Below are 14,945 nucleotides of genomic sequence, written 5' to 3' on the forward strand. Positions count from 1 at the left end.
AATATTTAATAATAATAAAATATTTTGCCCAAAGGCTGGCTAATCAGAATGTATATATATGAACATCCTTTTAAACTAAGCTGTGATAAACACCAAATACAGCCTTGATATGTGCTTTCTATACCTGCTATGGTCTGTGCTCACCAGAAGCCATGTTGAAATTTAACTTCCATTGCGTGGTATCAAAGGCAGGACCGGCAGGACCTTTCAGAGATATCTGGGCCCCGGCCCTGATGAATGGCTTAGCCCATTTAAAGATTACGGATCATCGCGCACATGGTTTTGTTAGGCACATTTGCTGTCTCACCACCAGAAAACAGACTAATATGACACATGGGCTTCTTGTCTATGGAGGGCTCTGGCACTGCAGTGGTCATCCTGGGCATCCTTGTGTTTAGCATCTCGGAGGTTGGGGCATCCAAACGGATACACGTCATGGCCCTGTGAAAGGTTACGGATGGTGGTGGCAGAGGCTGGTGTTTCTACCGTCTCTGGCCCCGAGCACTGACCTTGGAGAGAGGTTCCGGAGGGGGTGGAGGCGGTGGAAGGTCTAACATGGGGTCATCTGGTGGGGGCGGTAAGTCATCCTCGTATGGGCTGATGCCGACTGCAGTGACATTTGCTGCATAACCCACAGAGGTGACACCGCCGCAGTCTGAGGCCCCCAGGGATGATGCGTGATTTTGACTCTGGCAGGACTCTCTCTGCGCCTGGATTGTCCGCTGCTCCGCTTCACTGATGTCTGCCACCAGATCGGCCATGAGGGCGTCTAAATCCTGGTCCTCCAGTGCATTCAGGGACTCTGACGGAGAAAACCACACCAGTAATACGAAACTATTTGTATCTGCAAAGAACTAAAAGAGGACAATGTTTACAGGAATCATCTGGTGTAGAAGGAAATCATTTTGATTTTGGTGACACAATGAGAAAAGTTGAAAATATTTTACCCAGCAGCACACACCCGTATAGAAATTTCTGAGATGATTATTGCTGAATTTATCGCGTGCTTTGTGAGAGTGACTTTCTAAGAAAAGAAGCTGTGTTCTACATGGAGGCACCTGAGAAATCAGCTATGAAGTCGTCTATGCACATGCATAGGTGCCCAAGTGGGAATTCTTGAACATTTTAGTGCAATATCTCAAGGTTTTAGAAAAGAAGGAGTGGATACTGGAAAGGGTGCCAGGTGAGTTCTTCCCATGCATTCGGAGTGCAGAGTTTTGCTGATAAAAGTATTTGGAAGAAAGCTGATTTCAATCAACTGGATTTAATACAATTTAGGACCAGGGTGAAGACGGAGCTTCCACAGGCTCTCTGCCCACCTTCGGGAATCTCACATTCAAGGAAAGATCAGTTAATGATAAAGAATAACAAAGCAGTAAGGTGTTAAGGAATAAAAGCAACTTTTAAACGGGATTAAGTGGCGAAAACTTTAGGAAGGCAGTGAATGGTGAGATTTTGAGTAAAGGGCAGACATGGATTTTCAAAGTGAAAGCAAGGGAAGTCAGTTCGCCTTCGATGTCTTCCAAGCGTGAGACTGGGTCAGAAGACCCCAGCAGGACCCTCCAGCCTGGCGTACTGGGGGTCGTGTGCATGGTGCAACAAAGACAGGAAAGGCAGGAGCCGGGACCCTCAAGGAAGACAATTCCAGCTGCTCTGTGCAGGGTGGGCCGGGGTGAGAAAAGGGCCACAGCAGAAATAAAGGATACTGAGCACCAAGTGAACGCTCTGGGAAACAGTTATCACCGCACATCGTCCACACCAGGAGTAGCGGCTCTGGGGTGCAGTCCTCATAGGTTTGGATCATTAGTCATACAACACAGACAATCATACATATATAACTTGTTTCTAACATACATTTAAATTAACTTAAAATATCTTCAGAGAAGTTACATAAGACTAAAAATGCCTGTTCATAATTTCCTAACACAATCACATTTTTGACTGTTAACATAAAAACCTGCTAATCCATTATACATATGGTACTGACAAAATTTCCACAATAGCACTTGTATTAACAATTTTCAGACAAGTTGATATGTCAAATTATATTACTTATTAATATGCTAGCAAAGAAACCTAAATATATTAATATAGATGAAATGACAGAGATTCATCACATTTATTAATACAGAATTGAATAATACAGAACTGGGGCATGAGATCAAAATGGATTCAATTCTTAAGTCTGTCATTAATTCTCCAACTTTGGGCAAAGTATTTTTAACTCATTTTAGCAATGTTTTAAAATGAAGATAGTAAAAAATGTATTTCCTATGTTAATTGTCAAAAAATTTATTTTTCTGAATACTTCAGCACACTGTATCGGTCTGGTCTCACCTCCAGATCAGGACGTCTGTGGATCTTGTCTCCTCAGAGCAAAAGGTTTCCTTTTTGTTTTTGTTTTTTTTTTTTTGGATACAAGGCATTGTTATTGCTCAGGAAACACTGGATGACCTGACTATGGCTGTACTGAAATGCCAATTATTTTGTAACCAGACTTTTCGATATGGCACCCAGCAACCTACAGGTGGGGTGAGGTGTGTGGCGTGGGAGGACGGGGAGCAGAATTTAACTTTCGCTGTCACAGTGTTACAAGAGATGTCACCTTTTTGAAACTGAGCAGATGACTGGTAATAATAATATGTTTATATGTCAGATAGAAGAGAGTATAGAAAAACGAAAATCAGAAGAACCGTACTACAATTTACCAGGATACAGTCACTGATGCTTAATGGTTTATCAAAAAACTAAAAATTACTGAAAATGATAGAAAGAGAGAAACTCAGGTGAGGGAAAGAAATACAAGTTGGAACTCTGGATTTCTGTAATTAGGCTTCTCTCTCACATTGTTTTATTTTACACTTTTGTAGGTACTGCAAGCAAATCTTTGGTGCATCTTTTTTAAGAGTTCCAGTGAAAGTTCATTAATTTGGAAGTAATTACTGAAGGTTTATTGTAATTTGAATATCATGTGAGCTAAAGATGGCTTCTGCACTAAATAAGAAGAAAAAATTTTTTTAGTGACAGAAGGAGTCAAGCTCAGGCCTGGAGCATGGAAAAAATGTCAAATAGAGCAAATTATATGTAAGTATATATAACATATAAATTAAAACAGACCATATTTTAAATAAAACATTTTATATGTGAAATATCCATACACACATTCTTAATCATAATGGAGACTTTTTATCTTCAAGGAACAGTTCCTTATTAATATTTATTTATACCACTCATTAGTTTAAGAAGAAACTCCCTTTACTTCAAAATATGAGATTGTTTTGAGACTTTTTATAAATGTAGGAAGAATTTTCTTTCATACATGCAAAAAATTGAATTAATTATTTTCCTTCAATCCAGATACAACAAGGCACAAAACACAGGACCTAGTATTTACGATGGTGTCCAAGTCTCTTTACCCTGGAATTCAAACTATACTTGTGATCCAGATTTCAGGCACTAGTACGAATTCAAAGTAGTTAAGAGAAGAAATTGCTACACTCACCATTTAAGTCTTTAAAGCCCACAGTGTAGTTAAATTCAGCCCTGGGAGGCTCAGGAGCAGGAGGAGGAAGAGTGTCCACTCCCAAACTCTGCGAAAATAGATCCCAGCCCCCAAAATTATTCGTGATGCCACATTTCTGCAGCACAGCTGAATCAGCAAGTCAGAAACCACTCATTCTTTACACATTTTCTCTCTAGATATGATCTTTAAAGACTGAGTTCTTAGTTGAAAATGCTTCATGTTCTTTTTTCCCTACAGAAAATTACATATTAAGAAAGTATTCTGAAAGGCACATCATGAAATGGACCGTGTCCACTGAGAGTGGTGAGAAAGAGATAACTTAGAAGAGAGAAACATTTCTCGTAATGACGAACACACACACTGTCATTGTAACAGGACTTAGGTAATGGCGGCAAAGAAAGAAACGCCTAGGACCTGGAGGAGAAAAGGTGTTCAGGATTTAATTTGCCATTGTACAGTAAAATTTTATGCTGTTATGTTTACTAGTGATATGTTTGTGAAAAAGAAATCACGGCACTAGGGATACAGCTCAGCAGTAGAACACTTTTCTAGCTCGCATGAAGCTTTGGTTTAATTCTCAGCAAAGAGAATAAATGATCGATTTTGTAAATATTGTTATAAGTATTGTTTTACTTGGAACTAAGAGACTTCTTATATGACTTAAAAGTCATATTTCTTTTACAAATTAATTTCCAAGAATATTTTTATGTCGATAATGTGAAAAGTGATCTTCACCTATTCTCATACATAAATGTTTTATAACTATGAATGTACCCACTGATATTAATTTGATTTGGTAAATAATATTCTTCTGCATTTTAAAAAATTCTGGTGGAAACCACTGTACATTTAAAAATAAATAAAATATGATCAATTTTAAGCAGAAAAAATGACGATTCATCAAGAGGTTAGAAAAATCAGCCCAATCAAGTTAGAACCAAAGATGAAATGTAGGGAAAAGTGACAACCTTAAAATTCATTTTTAACCACAGAATAAAAATGCAAAAATTGCCTAGGAAATGGAAACTTAATGGACATGCTCTGAGGCAAATACCAGAACAAAACATTTAGTGAAAGAAAACAGAAAGAGAGCTGCATTCACTGAAAAATTTTTTTTTTTGAGACAGGGTCTAACTGTATAGTTGAGACTAACCTGCTGGAACTCACTATGTAGCCCAGGCTGGTCTCGAAGTCACAGCGATCCTCCTGCCTCAGCCTCCCAAGTGCTGGGATTACAGGTGTGTGCCACCACGCCTGACTTTGTTTTTAATATAACTAAGAAGTTCACACCACAGTTATGTAGTGAATCCATTTTTTCAGTAATATAATTCACTCTGCTATTCAGTGAAATTGTACTTTAACAAAATATGAATGTCTAAATTTGTGATAAATCAGGATTTTAGTAAACTGAGGGAAAGAGAAAAGAAAGAACAAGCTGATTTTATAAAGCAGGTCCTTTAATTGTAGAAAAATTATTCAAAGCTCAAGATGAAGTAAAGTAAGCAATGTTTCTCACTATATATCTTGTGTGGCCTATGAAATGATTTTATGTGGTATACAAAACACAGGCATTAAATATGCATATTACTGTGTATCTGTTTGAATGCTTGTTAGGAAAAAGTTAAATTAGAACATCAAACCTGTTCTATGTAAGGTTTAATTTTTAAGAACTCAAAGACAAACGTTTAGAAGATAATATGATGGGTGGGTTGTAGGTAAGGCCAACACCATGACGGTGAATGACTGAAGTTTGACACCACTGCTTAGTACGAACCTTGTTAAAAGCCCCATATTTGAAACACATTTCATTAGTTCTTGGATTATTTTGATTTTCTAAGTTTTCCTTTATTTTCAATGTATCAACTGGACTTCTTCTACACAGAGCTTTCATCAATTATTTATTCTGAAATACACTTTGACCAGGACTAAAGGGAAATTAAAATAAACGCTTCCTTTTTCCTCTTCATTAATTTTCCATGGCAGTAAGTCGATGCTCAGTTTTGAATTTCCAATGGTGCCCAATGGAGACAGTTTTTGGTGGTACCTGGGATCAAACTCAGCTGCAGGCTTCACATGGAGGCAAGGGCTCTACCACTAAACCACGTTACCAACCCTGAAGCTTTGCTTTGTTTATTTTTGATACTATTCTGTTCTTATAATTATTTACTCTTTGCAATGGAGAAATAAAAATATTTTATGTTTTGAAATATTTCATAATTAAGAATGAGCCTACATTTTTTCCTCCTTGTATTTCACATGCAGTATTTAGGTTTTTTGATTCATGGAACTCATTAAGATGTAGGCTGTGAGGTAGTAGTGTAGTTTTTGATTCCACACATGTTATCTCAAGACAATTTATTAAATAATAAGTTTTTTCATTTATTTTAAAATGCTGTTTTATTCAGGAGATATTAATTACCTTTATCAGGATATATAAGTAACTCGAGAAAGAGAGAATAATAATGCCAATGAACTAAATGTTAATCACTGAGAATTCTGGGAAAAAAATTAAACATGGAATCTTTGTATTATTCTTTCAGTTTTCCTGTAAGTTTAAAATTATTTCAAAAGAAAAAAGTTGCAATCACATGTAATGCATTAGTTCCCTTTAATTTTTGCTTATTTTGGGAAGTGAGGGAGACCCGAGCTTTATTTGCTTCTCACAATCATTACCTAGTTTTAAGGAACTGAGTAGGTGCAGAATTCACAAATGCAGATGAAAACAGCAGATTTTCAAATGGCTGGAAAAATACTCAGTAACCACAAAAGCAATTGATAGTGGTCAAATGGAAGAACAGACAGACATGGGGACAAGGGAGGGCCTTCTCCACACCCTGCAACTTTGGAACCTACCTTTCGGGAGAGCGCCATTAGCCAAGCAAACCTCAGAACTTTCCAGCACTTGCACACAAGAAAGGACAAGCAAAGCCGCCATCTTGTGGAGACAGGTTGGAGACGCACAGGCTCCTCTTCCCCGCTCTTGAGTTACAGTGACAATACTCAGCTGTGCATCCAGGAATGTCCCAGCCCTGACCAGTTAGGACAGTCACTTCTGCCACTGGCTGGAGAAGTGCGTGAGGTGCAGAGACAGACAGCCAACGCACACAACCAACTCGCTCCTCTCTGGGACGGAGAAGAAAGCCCTCATCCACATAATTAGTCACCATCTTAACACTCGTCGCTTTAAGCAGGCACCCTTTCCTCAAAGAGTCTCTCATCTTCTTAAACATCGATTCTTCATTTACTTTGTAGAAAACTCAAGATCCTCATCTTACTTAGGAACACGGTTTTAGGCTATTCTTATTTTGAAATTTTGTGCAGAAAGCGATGAGATGGGTACACTCTGAACCAAATAAATGTTTTTGAGAACATTATAAAACATAAAAGCTCCCTGGATTTTGTACCCTGGGGCAGTGGCCAGGGGTCTGCGGCCACAGTGGGGTCTACGCAGTCTACGGCTGTGTGGCTTTCACATTCCTGTGAGAGGGCTGCGTCCACTCAGGAGGCCATGCTAATGCCACTTCGTCCTGCAAAATGTGGCCTTCCCTCGAAGGTTGATGAAAAATTCTGGTTTTGGTACCAGGGACTGAACTTGGGACCTTGCGCTTGTGAGGCAGGCAGTGACACCACTGAGCTAAATCCCTGGCCCCCCAAATTCTTTAGAAAAGAAGATGATATTTTTATCAGCTGGTCTTTAAAAGGGAAAAATGCTCAGTAGTGGGGCTGCAGAGGCTTGCTCCTGGTGAAAATTCTACTGGACACAATGAGCGACAGCATCATCAAGAGAGAATGCAGGTATATAAACAAAGAGACAGAATGCGGGTGGGACCAACATGTTAAATTAACTGAATTCAGAAGGAGAGAATCAGAAACAACCTTTTCCCCTCTCAATTGTCCCAGTTACATCAGGAAGATGCAATATTAATATTCAGTCTTCAGTTTTTATAAAAGATAGGATTCCTGTTGTATTAAAATCAAATGCTAGCATTCCATTTTTTGCCCTCGTTTGCAGGCTAAGGAGGGCAGCTTACCTGGGTTAGAAGATCCATCTCTCCCAGCAGAGTGCTGAACATTTGGTCTATGTCATCATGTGACTCACCCATCTGAAGAAGGAAGAAGCCCAGATATTTAGCGGTTTGATAAAAGCTTATCCTGGAACAACTGTTGTTATGGCTTGAATTTAGATATCCCATCACAGTTCACAATCAACTATGACCATAGCACAGTGCAAAAGGGTGAAAGATTACTCAGTGTCAATCCACACACCAAGGGGGCCCGAGGGGCTTCCATTAAGCGAGACCCCTCAGCATGAGAAAGTCTGGAAGGGCAGCTGACCTAAAGATGCTGCAGCTTTTTATCCATCAAACCAGGAAGCAAGGATCAAAGAAAAAAGAATGGCATCTAGGCAGGGACTCCTGTAGGTGACAAGGGAAGGACAGGGCTGATGAGGTCCGTCTGTTGAGTGGCTGTCTCTGGGACTAATTTAAGTGACAGGATATGAGGAGGACAGAGCTTTCACTCTAGGGCGATGCATTTCTGACACTGCTGTGACGTGTGGCCCCATGGGCTCTCTTTAATCTCTAACCATGCACTCCTGAAGCTTTAGGCTTGTGGCTCTAGAAGCCCCTAACTCTGCATATCCATCTCATACACACATCTGGTCAAGGCTCCCACATCCGCCCAAAGCCTTATGAGGTCAGAGGAGAGGCATTTCAGAGGTGGCTGGGTTTAGGGTGTGTGAATGTGATTAGGGATGTGATAGGGGATTAAGGGTGTGGATAACGAAGCACAAATCGATAGGCTCGTAGCCTGGACAGAAGATAAAAGGACAGAAAGAAGGCAGGCAGGCTCACTCCTGCTGCTGCTGCTGCTTGCTGCCTCCCACACCATGAACTGTTTCCCCTCTGCGATGCCCCTCTGCCTTGGGGCCAGAAAACCATGAACAGAAACATCTATAAACTGTGAGCTGAAATAAACCTTTCCTCCTTGAACTTGTGTCAGGTATTTTGTCTCAGCAATGAGAAAAGTAATGAAGATAATTGTCACGTCGCTTTCTTTTCTCCAAGGGTGCTGTCGTGAGCTGGTTCAGTGGGGAAGAGAGCTACATGGAGTGGAGGGTTCATTTTACCCCAAATTCCATGCCTCACCTCCATCCGCTTTGGATGGTCCAAGATGGAACCAAGACTTCGAAAGGGCCGCAGAGCGATAGCTGAACTTAATTTTTCCAGACTGAACGAGTCTCGGTGGAGTCAAGTGATATTATCCTCAAAGTCACCTCACCATGAGGCACCTTGGGAGAAGGAGAAAGCCCCAAACCTAGGTTACCATGCCTGCGAAATGCAGAGCTTCACCTCCCTTTAAAACCTTTCATGAAAAAGGTATGTCACTTTTATCAAATGGTTTCCTACTTTAAAGATCTCCCTGAAACAGCAGCTTTTGGTACAATTAATGGGAAGTACCGGGTGATGAACACTTAGAACTAAAGAGGTCACACAAGAAAAAAGAGATGGAAACGAAGCTTTTTTTTTTTTTTTTTTTTTTTTTTAAAGTTTTTTTTTTTTTTTTTTTTTTTTGCTATATACAAGAACACAATCTGGAAAGATGCTCATAGACCAAAAACAAAAGCATGGAAAAGGGTCTCTCAATTTCAGGTCTTTATATTAGTTAAGTTTACCGTTACATCTTCACATTGTTATTGCTACATGATCCCACTCATCACGGGAATTCGCACCTGTGCACGACGTATCTGGGTTCTTATTTTGTCCCATTCCCCCCCGCCCCTTCCACCCTTCTATCGCTTCTTATTTACAAAAGTTTGTTTCTATTCTTTTTGTCTTTTCTCATTGTTTCTTTCTCTTCCTTCCTTTCCCCCACCCTACCTCCCTAGTTCCTCTTCACCTTTGAACATTTTTTTCCTATTTCCTATTCTCTATTATTCATTTTGGCCATTTATACTTTCAGCTTCAAACACCACAGAAACAATGTAGTATTTACCTATGTGTGTCTGATTTGTTTCACATTAGAGTATGGTCTCAAGGTGCACCCACTTAGCTATATGCTCTAGTTCTTTTTTTTTTTGGTACTGGGGATTGAACTTGGGACTGTGTGCTTGTGAGGCAGGTGGTGGAATCACTGAGCTAAATCCTCGGCCCCACTTAGCTGTAAATGCCTCAAGTTTATCTTTAACTCCACGGTGTCAAAAGCAAAACCCCACATCTTCTTTATCTGTTCATTGGTTGATGGACATTTGGGTTGCTCCCAAAATTTAGATATTACAAACTGCTGCTATAAACATGGGTGTGCATATATCGCCTCAGTATGATGCTTTTAATTCTTTTGGTAAGACACCCAGCAGGGGGAATAGCTGGGTCAAATGGAACCTCTAGTTTTAGGTTTCTGAGGAATCTCCACACTGATTTCCACAGTGGATGCACCAGTCTGCACACCCACCAACAGTGCAGAAGGGCTCCTTTTTCTCCACAATCCCTCCAGCATTTGTTATTGGTTGATTTCTTGATAGCAGCCATTCTCTCTGGCATGAGATTTAATCTCAGCATTGTTTTCATTTGCATCAGATGGCCAGTGATAGTGAATATTTTTTCATATATTTATTTGTTGTTTCTATTTCTTCGTCTGACAAGTGCCTATTCATTCTAGATGCCCGTTATAATTTCTTTGGGAGGCCTAAAATGAAGCAATTGTCCAAGAGAGGAAAGGACTGTGGTAAAATAGGGCCAGCTACCTTGGGAAGTGTAACCAGCTGCTCCCTTTCCTGGCATTTCGTCGAGGCTGGATTGGGAAATCTTTCAATCAATCAACTGCTTCATCTGTAAGACGAGCACGTGTGTGTGTGTGTGTGTGTGTGTGTGTGTGTGTGTTTGTGTGTGAAGGTTATTTGCTGACGAGCCCAAGTCAAAGCAGATCTATTTTTATAAAATAAATTATTCTAAAAACTTACTGTTCACTATTTACAATGACTTCACATTAATACTTCAGCAGAAACACTTTCATTTTTAGAATTTGTCTCTTTATAAAGTATGCAAATGAAAGGCCTTTGTCCTATTGACCATGGTTCCTTACAAATGGCTCACAAGGTTTTTAAACTACCCTAGTCCTTGAAATTAAAGTGGTGTGATAATGATCACAACTGTAACATTTATCTAGCACTAACTACCTTCCCAGAGCTGTTCTGTGAGCCAGAGTCGGTGTTAAAAACACTGAGCTCCCAGTAGAGCACTGACCCTGAGCGATCAGAAGAGATGGGACAATAACATCCACTCTGGGCAAATCAGTGAATGTCTTCCACACAGACACCCGGGAGCTGGTATTTAACCTTCTCAGGTCATCCTCAATGGCAATCTTGGGTTTATTACTTAGGGAACCTGACATAAAGACATCTCTTTGTTTAATTTTCTTATCATTTATTTTCCCATCTCCTGATTTTAAGAGGCAAAGTGATGCTGTCCCTCCCACTTGTGACACACAGGAGCTACTCGGGGCTTCAAACGCCATCTTCAATTTTAAGTTTTGTCTTTGAAGAGGGACAATGCACCAGCTATGAGATGCAGAAATCTTCTAGACCACCCTTGCTGGCTCCCACTGGAGGAAACGTCTCGGAGAGCACGGCAGTTGTAAAGCGGGGTTGACCAGGGGAGGCCAGGAAAGGGACTTTCGCAAAAGCCAGAGAGGCCTGGATCCCTGGAACAGGCACCATCCCTAGGGCAGCCACACCCTCAGAGCAGTGTAGGTGCACTTGGGACAGAAGGAGGCGTCTGAACCTGTGGAAGCCATTCAGGGCACTGAAAAGTGACATCGATGAGTCAGAAATCCCCTCGGAGCCCAAGGCCTGTGTTCTCAGCCTGTGCACATTACTGCTACACAGCTGGCCGGGGACAGGCCAGGGTGACTCACAGCTGAAGAAGGAAATAACTCAATAGCATGCTCTCATGACCTTTCCAAGCCTCTGTTCATCCAGTAAAAACCTTGCCCTCTGCCCTTTCATATATTCCCCTCAACTGTTTTTGAATTATTATGAGTCAACACCGACGCTGTGTTGCCAATCTATAGTCATACATAAGTATGCTACTGGATGGGCCAGGTTTAAAAGCTTTGTGTCTTAGTAAGACATTTAAGGGCTATTTTTAACATCATGTTTTCTTAATCTATATGTTCAATCATCTTACATCAATGATTCCCTTCCTGCAAGAAAATCTTATGTTTACAATAGAGAGGCACAGTCACATAGAGCACAGATATCTCACACGCACACACACACACACACACACACACACTCATACACACTCAGATGGGAGAACAGGGCTGTGCCTACTAGTACGTGTGGTATTTCCAAAGGTCAAGAGAGAGAGAAAAAGAGAACACTCCGTCCCGAGAGCTAAACGTGTTCCTGGGTTAGCAGTCCAAGCGTTGGGGTGGAGCTCTGCTCACAGTGGAGCAACACATTCAAAACCAGCCACGTGCCCGGCTTCACGGGGTGGGTCCCATCACTGCTCCATGGTAATGTCATTTCTGACTTCATCTTGAGTCTAGGGAAGGCCAGAAACTGCTGACTAACAGAAAACCGGAAGAGCACTTTATGAGGTAGATTTTTTTGTTTTCTCTTCTTGGGGAGAAGTGAGGGGTGAGATACAGCAAGCTGAACGTCCAGATCACAGCCCTGCCTGGCAGTCCCTTAACTACAAAGACTCTGCCTCAGGCTCCATGTTTCTAGCATCTAGTTTTTATCTTTGAATAGCTTTCCCCCATAATTAAACTTCAATCTTAAGTTTAAAAGTCTGTCTTAGGCACTCTGCTACACGTGTTTACCAGGACATGTGCTTGTGGTGACTTCACATCTTTAATTTGGGTGGAGATGGTTTCACTGCCTTTTAGATGCCCGATTAGGGCCGTGACTTTGGAGCAAGATCAGGGCAGGCCTTCGTACGGCCTAGAGAGCCGTTCAGTGTTCCGCAGGCATGTCCATCCAGAAGCCTCAGCTCCTTCTTAGGCGCTCCCTGCCCACGCGCCCTCCCTTGGCTCGTGGCCGTCCGTCGCTGCCTGGGCTGGCTCCGAAACCCCGGGCAGTCCTGGGGCAGCTCCTTCCACTTTCCCGCTGGCGAGTCAGGCAGTCCCGCGGGTTCTCCCCGTGGAGGGCGTCTCCTTTGCTTTGTCCCCACTGTCCAGCCACAGGGGACCCTTCCACCAGCTCCCCCCGCCTCTCGTCTCCCCGATTCCTCATCAGTTCTCACCAGCACCATGACCATCGCCACTGCCAACGCCAGACACAAATACGAACTTGCGGAGACTTCAGGTGCACAGCACGGCTCTCAAAATCTCACAAAATTTACTCCAATCTACTTTTCAGGGTTCAACAAGGCTATTCAGGCCTCCTGATGTCTTCTCAACAAGGCTTTCTTCTGACTCTGTCTCGGTATGTGCGACTTCCTTTAAATAATGTCCTCTGCTCACGTTCCCAACATAAAATCCCAATCACGATTTGAAGTTCAGCTTCTATGTCAGCTCTTGAATGGGGTGCTCACACCCAGGAGCGGCGTTTGCTCTCCACCGCCCTCCGCAAACTTAGCAGTAAATCCTGCCCCGAGCAACTGCCTTCATGAGGCATTTAACCTCCCTGAGTTTCAGTTGCACACGAGGGGAGAGAATTATAACGCAAGGTGATGAAAAATGCAGTGAACATTTACATTAAATTTTTTACAGTAAAAGTCACATTGCCATTAACCCCATCATGATATTTCCCCTTCCTTCAAACACACTTATTCCATCATTTTTGCTACTTTCTGAAGCAGTTCTGGAAATCCTCTTAATGGGGCATGATCAAAAACACAGTGAACGCTGCTGCTGAGTGCCATTCAGCTGAAAGACAGGCTCATGCAAATGTCACACGTGTCCTCAGTCTCCTTCCCCACCTGGTCTGGTACCATGAGACATCTGGCTCTTTCCTAAGTCAAAAATGATCACGAGAGGTAAACGTTTTGAATCAATTTAGGACACTGAGGCAAGTGTTAACAGCACAACCAAAGACACTCATGAAAGAGGACTCCAGAGCTGCTTCACAAAGTGGGATAGTGTGTTTGAAGAAAGGCAGGGGTATCTTGATGGGGGTTAAAGACAATGTGTATTTTACTGTAATAATTTAAAAAATGTAAACATTCACAGTAATGTTTAAATCACATCATGTACCTAATTTAGAGGGTCGTTGTGACATTCAAATAAAATAGCATTCAGAACTTGGCATTGACCATACGGGATCAAGCTTTTTGTTAACCTGGAATCTCTTAGAGGGAACTCTTCTTAACTAAAGGTCAGATTTGTTGATCTTCCTGTTAAAAATGCTTTGTTGAAAGCCTGTAGAAATTAAGTAACTTCCCAGAGTAACAGGAAGCACTGGGCTGGCCCTGGTCACAGCTGCGCAGAAAGGTCTCCACCAGTCCAGGGGCTGTGCTGGACAGGGCGCTGCTGTACCACAGCAGGGTTATAAGACTCTGAGCTGGACAGCTCTTAGCGACTGTCACATCCCATGTTTCCTACAACTCTTCACAAAAAGGGTTTCTCAGCTGCCGACCCAGTGAGGCTGCTTTACCTTCACTCACTACACCAACATGATTTCTTGTTGGTCAAGTGAATAAATTCTGACAAGTATACAGATATGTTTTGCTGGAAACTGTGAACGTGTCTTTCCTTGGTGTTAGCAAGAGATTTAGGCTTAAATCAGTTTTCAAGCCAAAAATTTTAATTGCTTTGAGAAAAATTCTAATCATTCCTGTGCAACTTGAGGGATACCTCAATGGCTTTCTTTTTCTAAATTAATCTAAAGCCAACTAGTATGTATTCCAAGTAATAATAGGTTACTAGCTATTCTTTAATAAATAACAAATTGTTTTCTGTAATAGTTATTTCCTTCATTCCAATTTAAAAAATATATATATATGTATAATTTTTAACTTCAGGAACATAGATTTATATCTTACAGTAGAACAAGATGTAACAGCTTATCAGTAATATTTCAACTTATCTGTATCATTTTAATGTGGAATATGGAATACATTATGTGTTTTGCTATTCACACACACAAAAATCACATACCTGTAGTCTATGTTAGATTTCAAAACATAGAAGAAATTATGTGTATGCATTTTCTTGTTTTACGTGTTTGTATTTACATTTCCTGATCTGTAAGAATGACAAAGACACAGAAAAACATGTTCAGCATGTCTTTGTTATATATGAACTCATTTCTTGTTATGAACTGAATTCTGAGCATTACAGGATTAGATTAAGGGTTATTTGATACACTTGAATCTAAAACATTTATTCATAAAATATATTTTAATGAAATGAAATGTATAATACATTTTTTGATAAGAATTTTTCATAAAAGAAGAAACAAAAATATAGACTATTCATA

The 14,945-nt window shown here is 41.0% G+C and overlaps 1 protein-coding gene across 1 annotated transcript in view; it reads right to left on the reverse strand.

Moving 5' to 3' along the window:
- The window catches only part of Apbb1ip (amyloid beta precursor protein binding family B member 1 interacting protein), a 53,885-nt gene extending 46,259 nt beyond the window's left edge, over nucleotides 1-7,626 (reverse strand). Inside the window, exons 1-3 of the mRNA XM_033759505.1 lie at nucleotides 7,555-7,626; nucleotides 3,503-3,590; nucleotides 510-802 (exon numbers count right to left, since the gene is read on the reverse strand). Coding sequence (XP_033615396.1) covers nucleotides 510-802; nucleotides 3,503-3,590; nucleotides 7,555-7,626 — 453 coding nt within the window. The remainder of the gene's footprint in view (nucleotides 1-509; nucleotides 803-3,502; nucleotides 3,591-7,554) is intronic.
- Nucleotides 7,627-14,945: the final 7,319 nt, after the last annotated feature.

This window comes from Fukomys damarensis, unplaced genomic scaffold (assembly GCF_012274545.1).
Source record: "Fukomys damarensis isolate Sample0158 unplaced genomic scaffold, DMR_v1.0_HiC HiC_scaffold_37, whole genome shotgun sequence".
Lineage (NCBI taxonomy): Eukaryota > Metazoa > Chordata > Mammalia > Rodentia > Bathyergidae > Fukomys > Fukomys damarensis.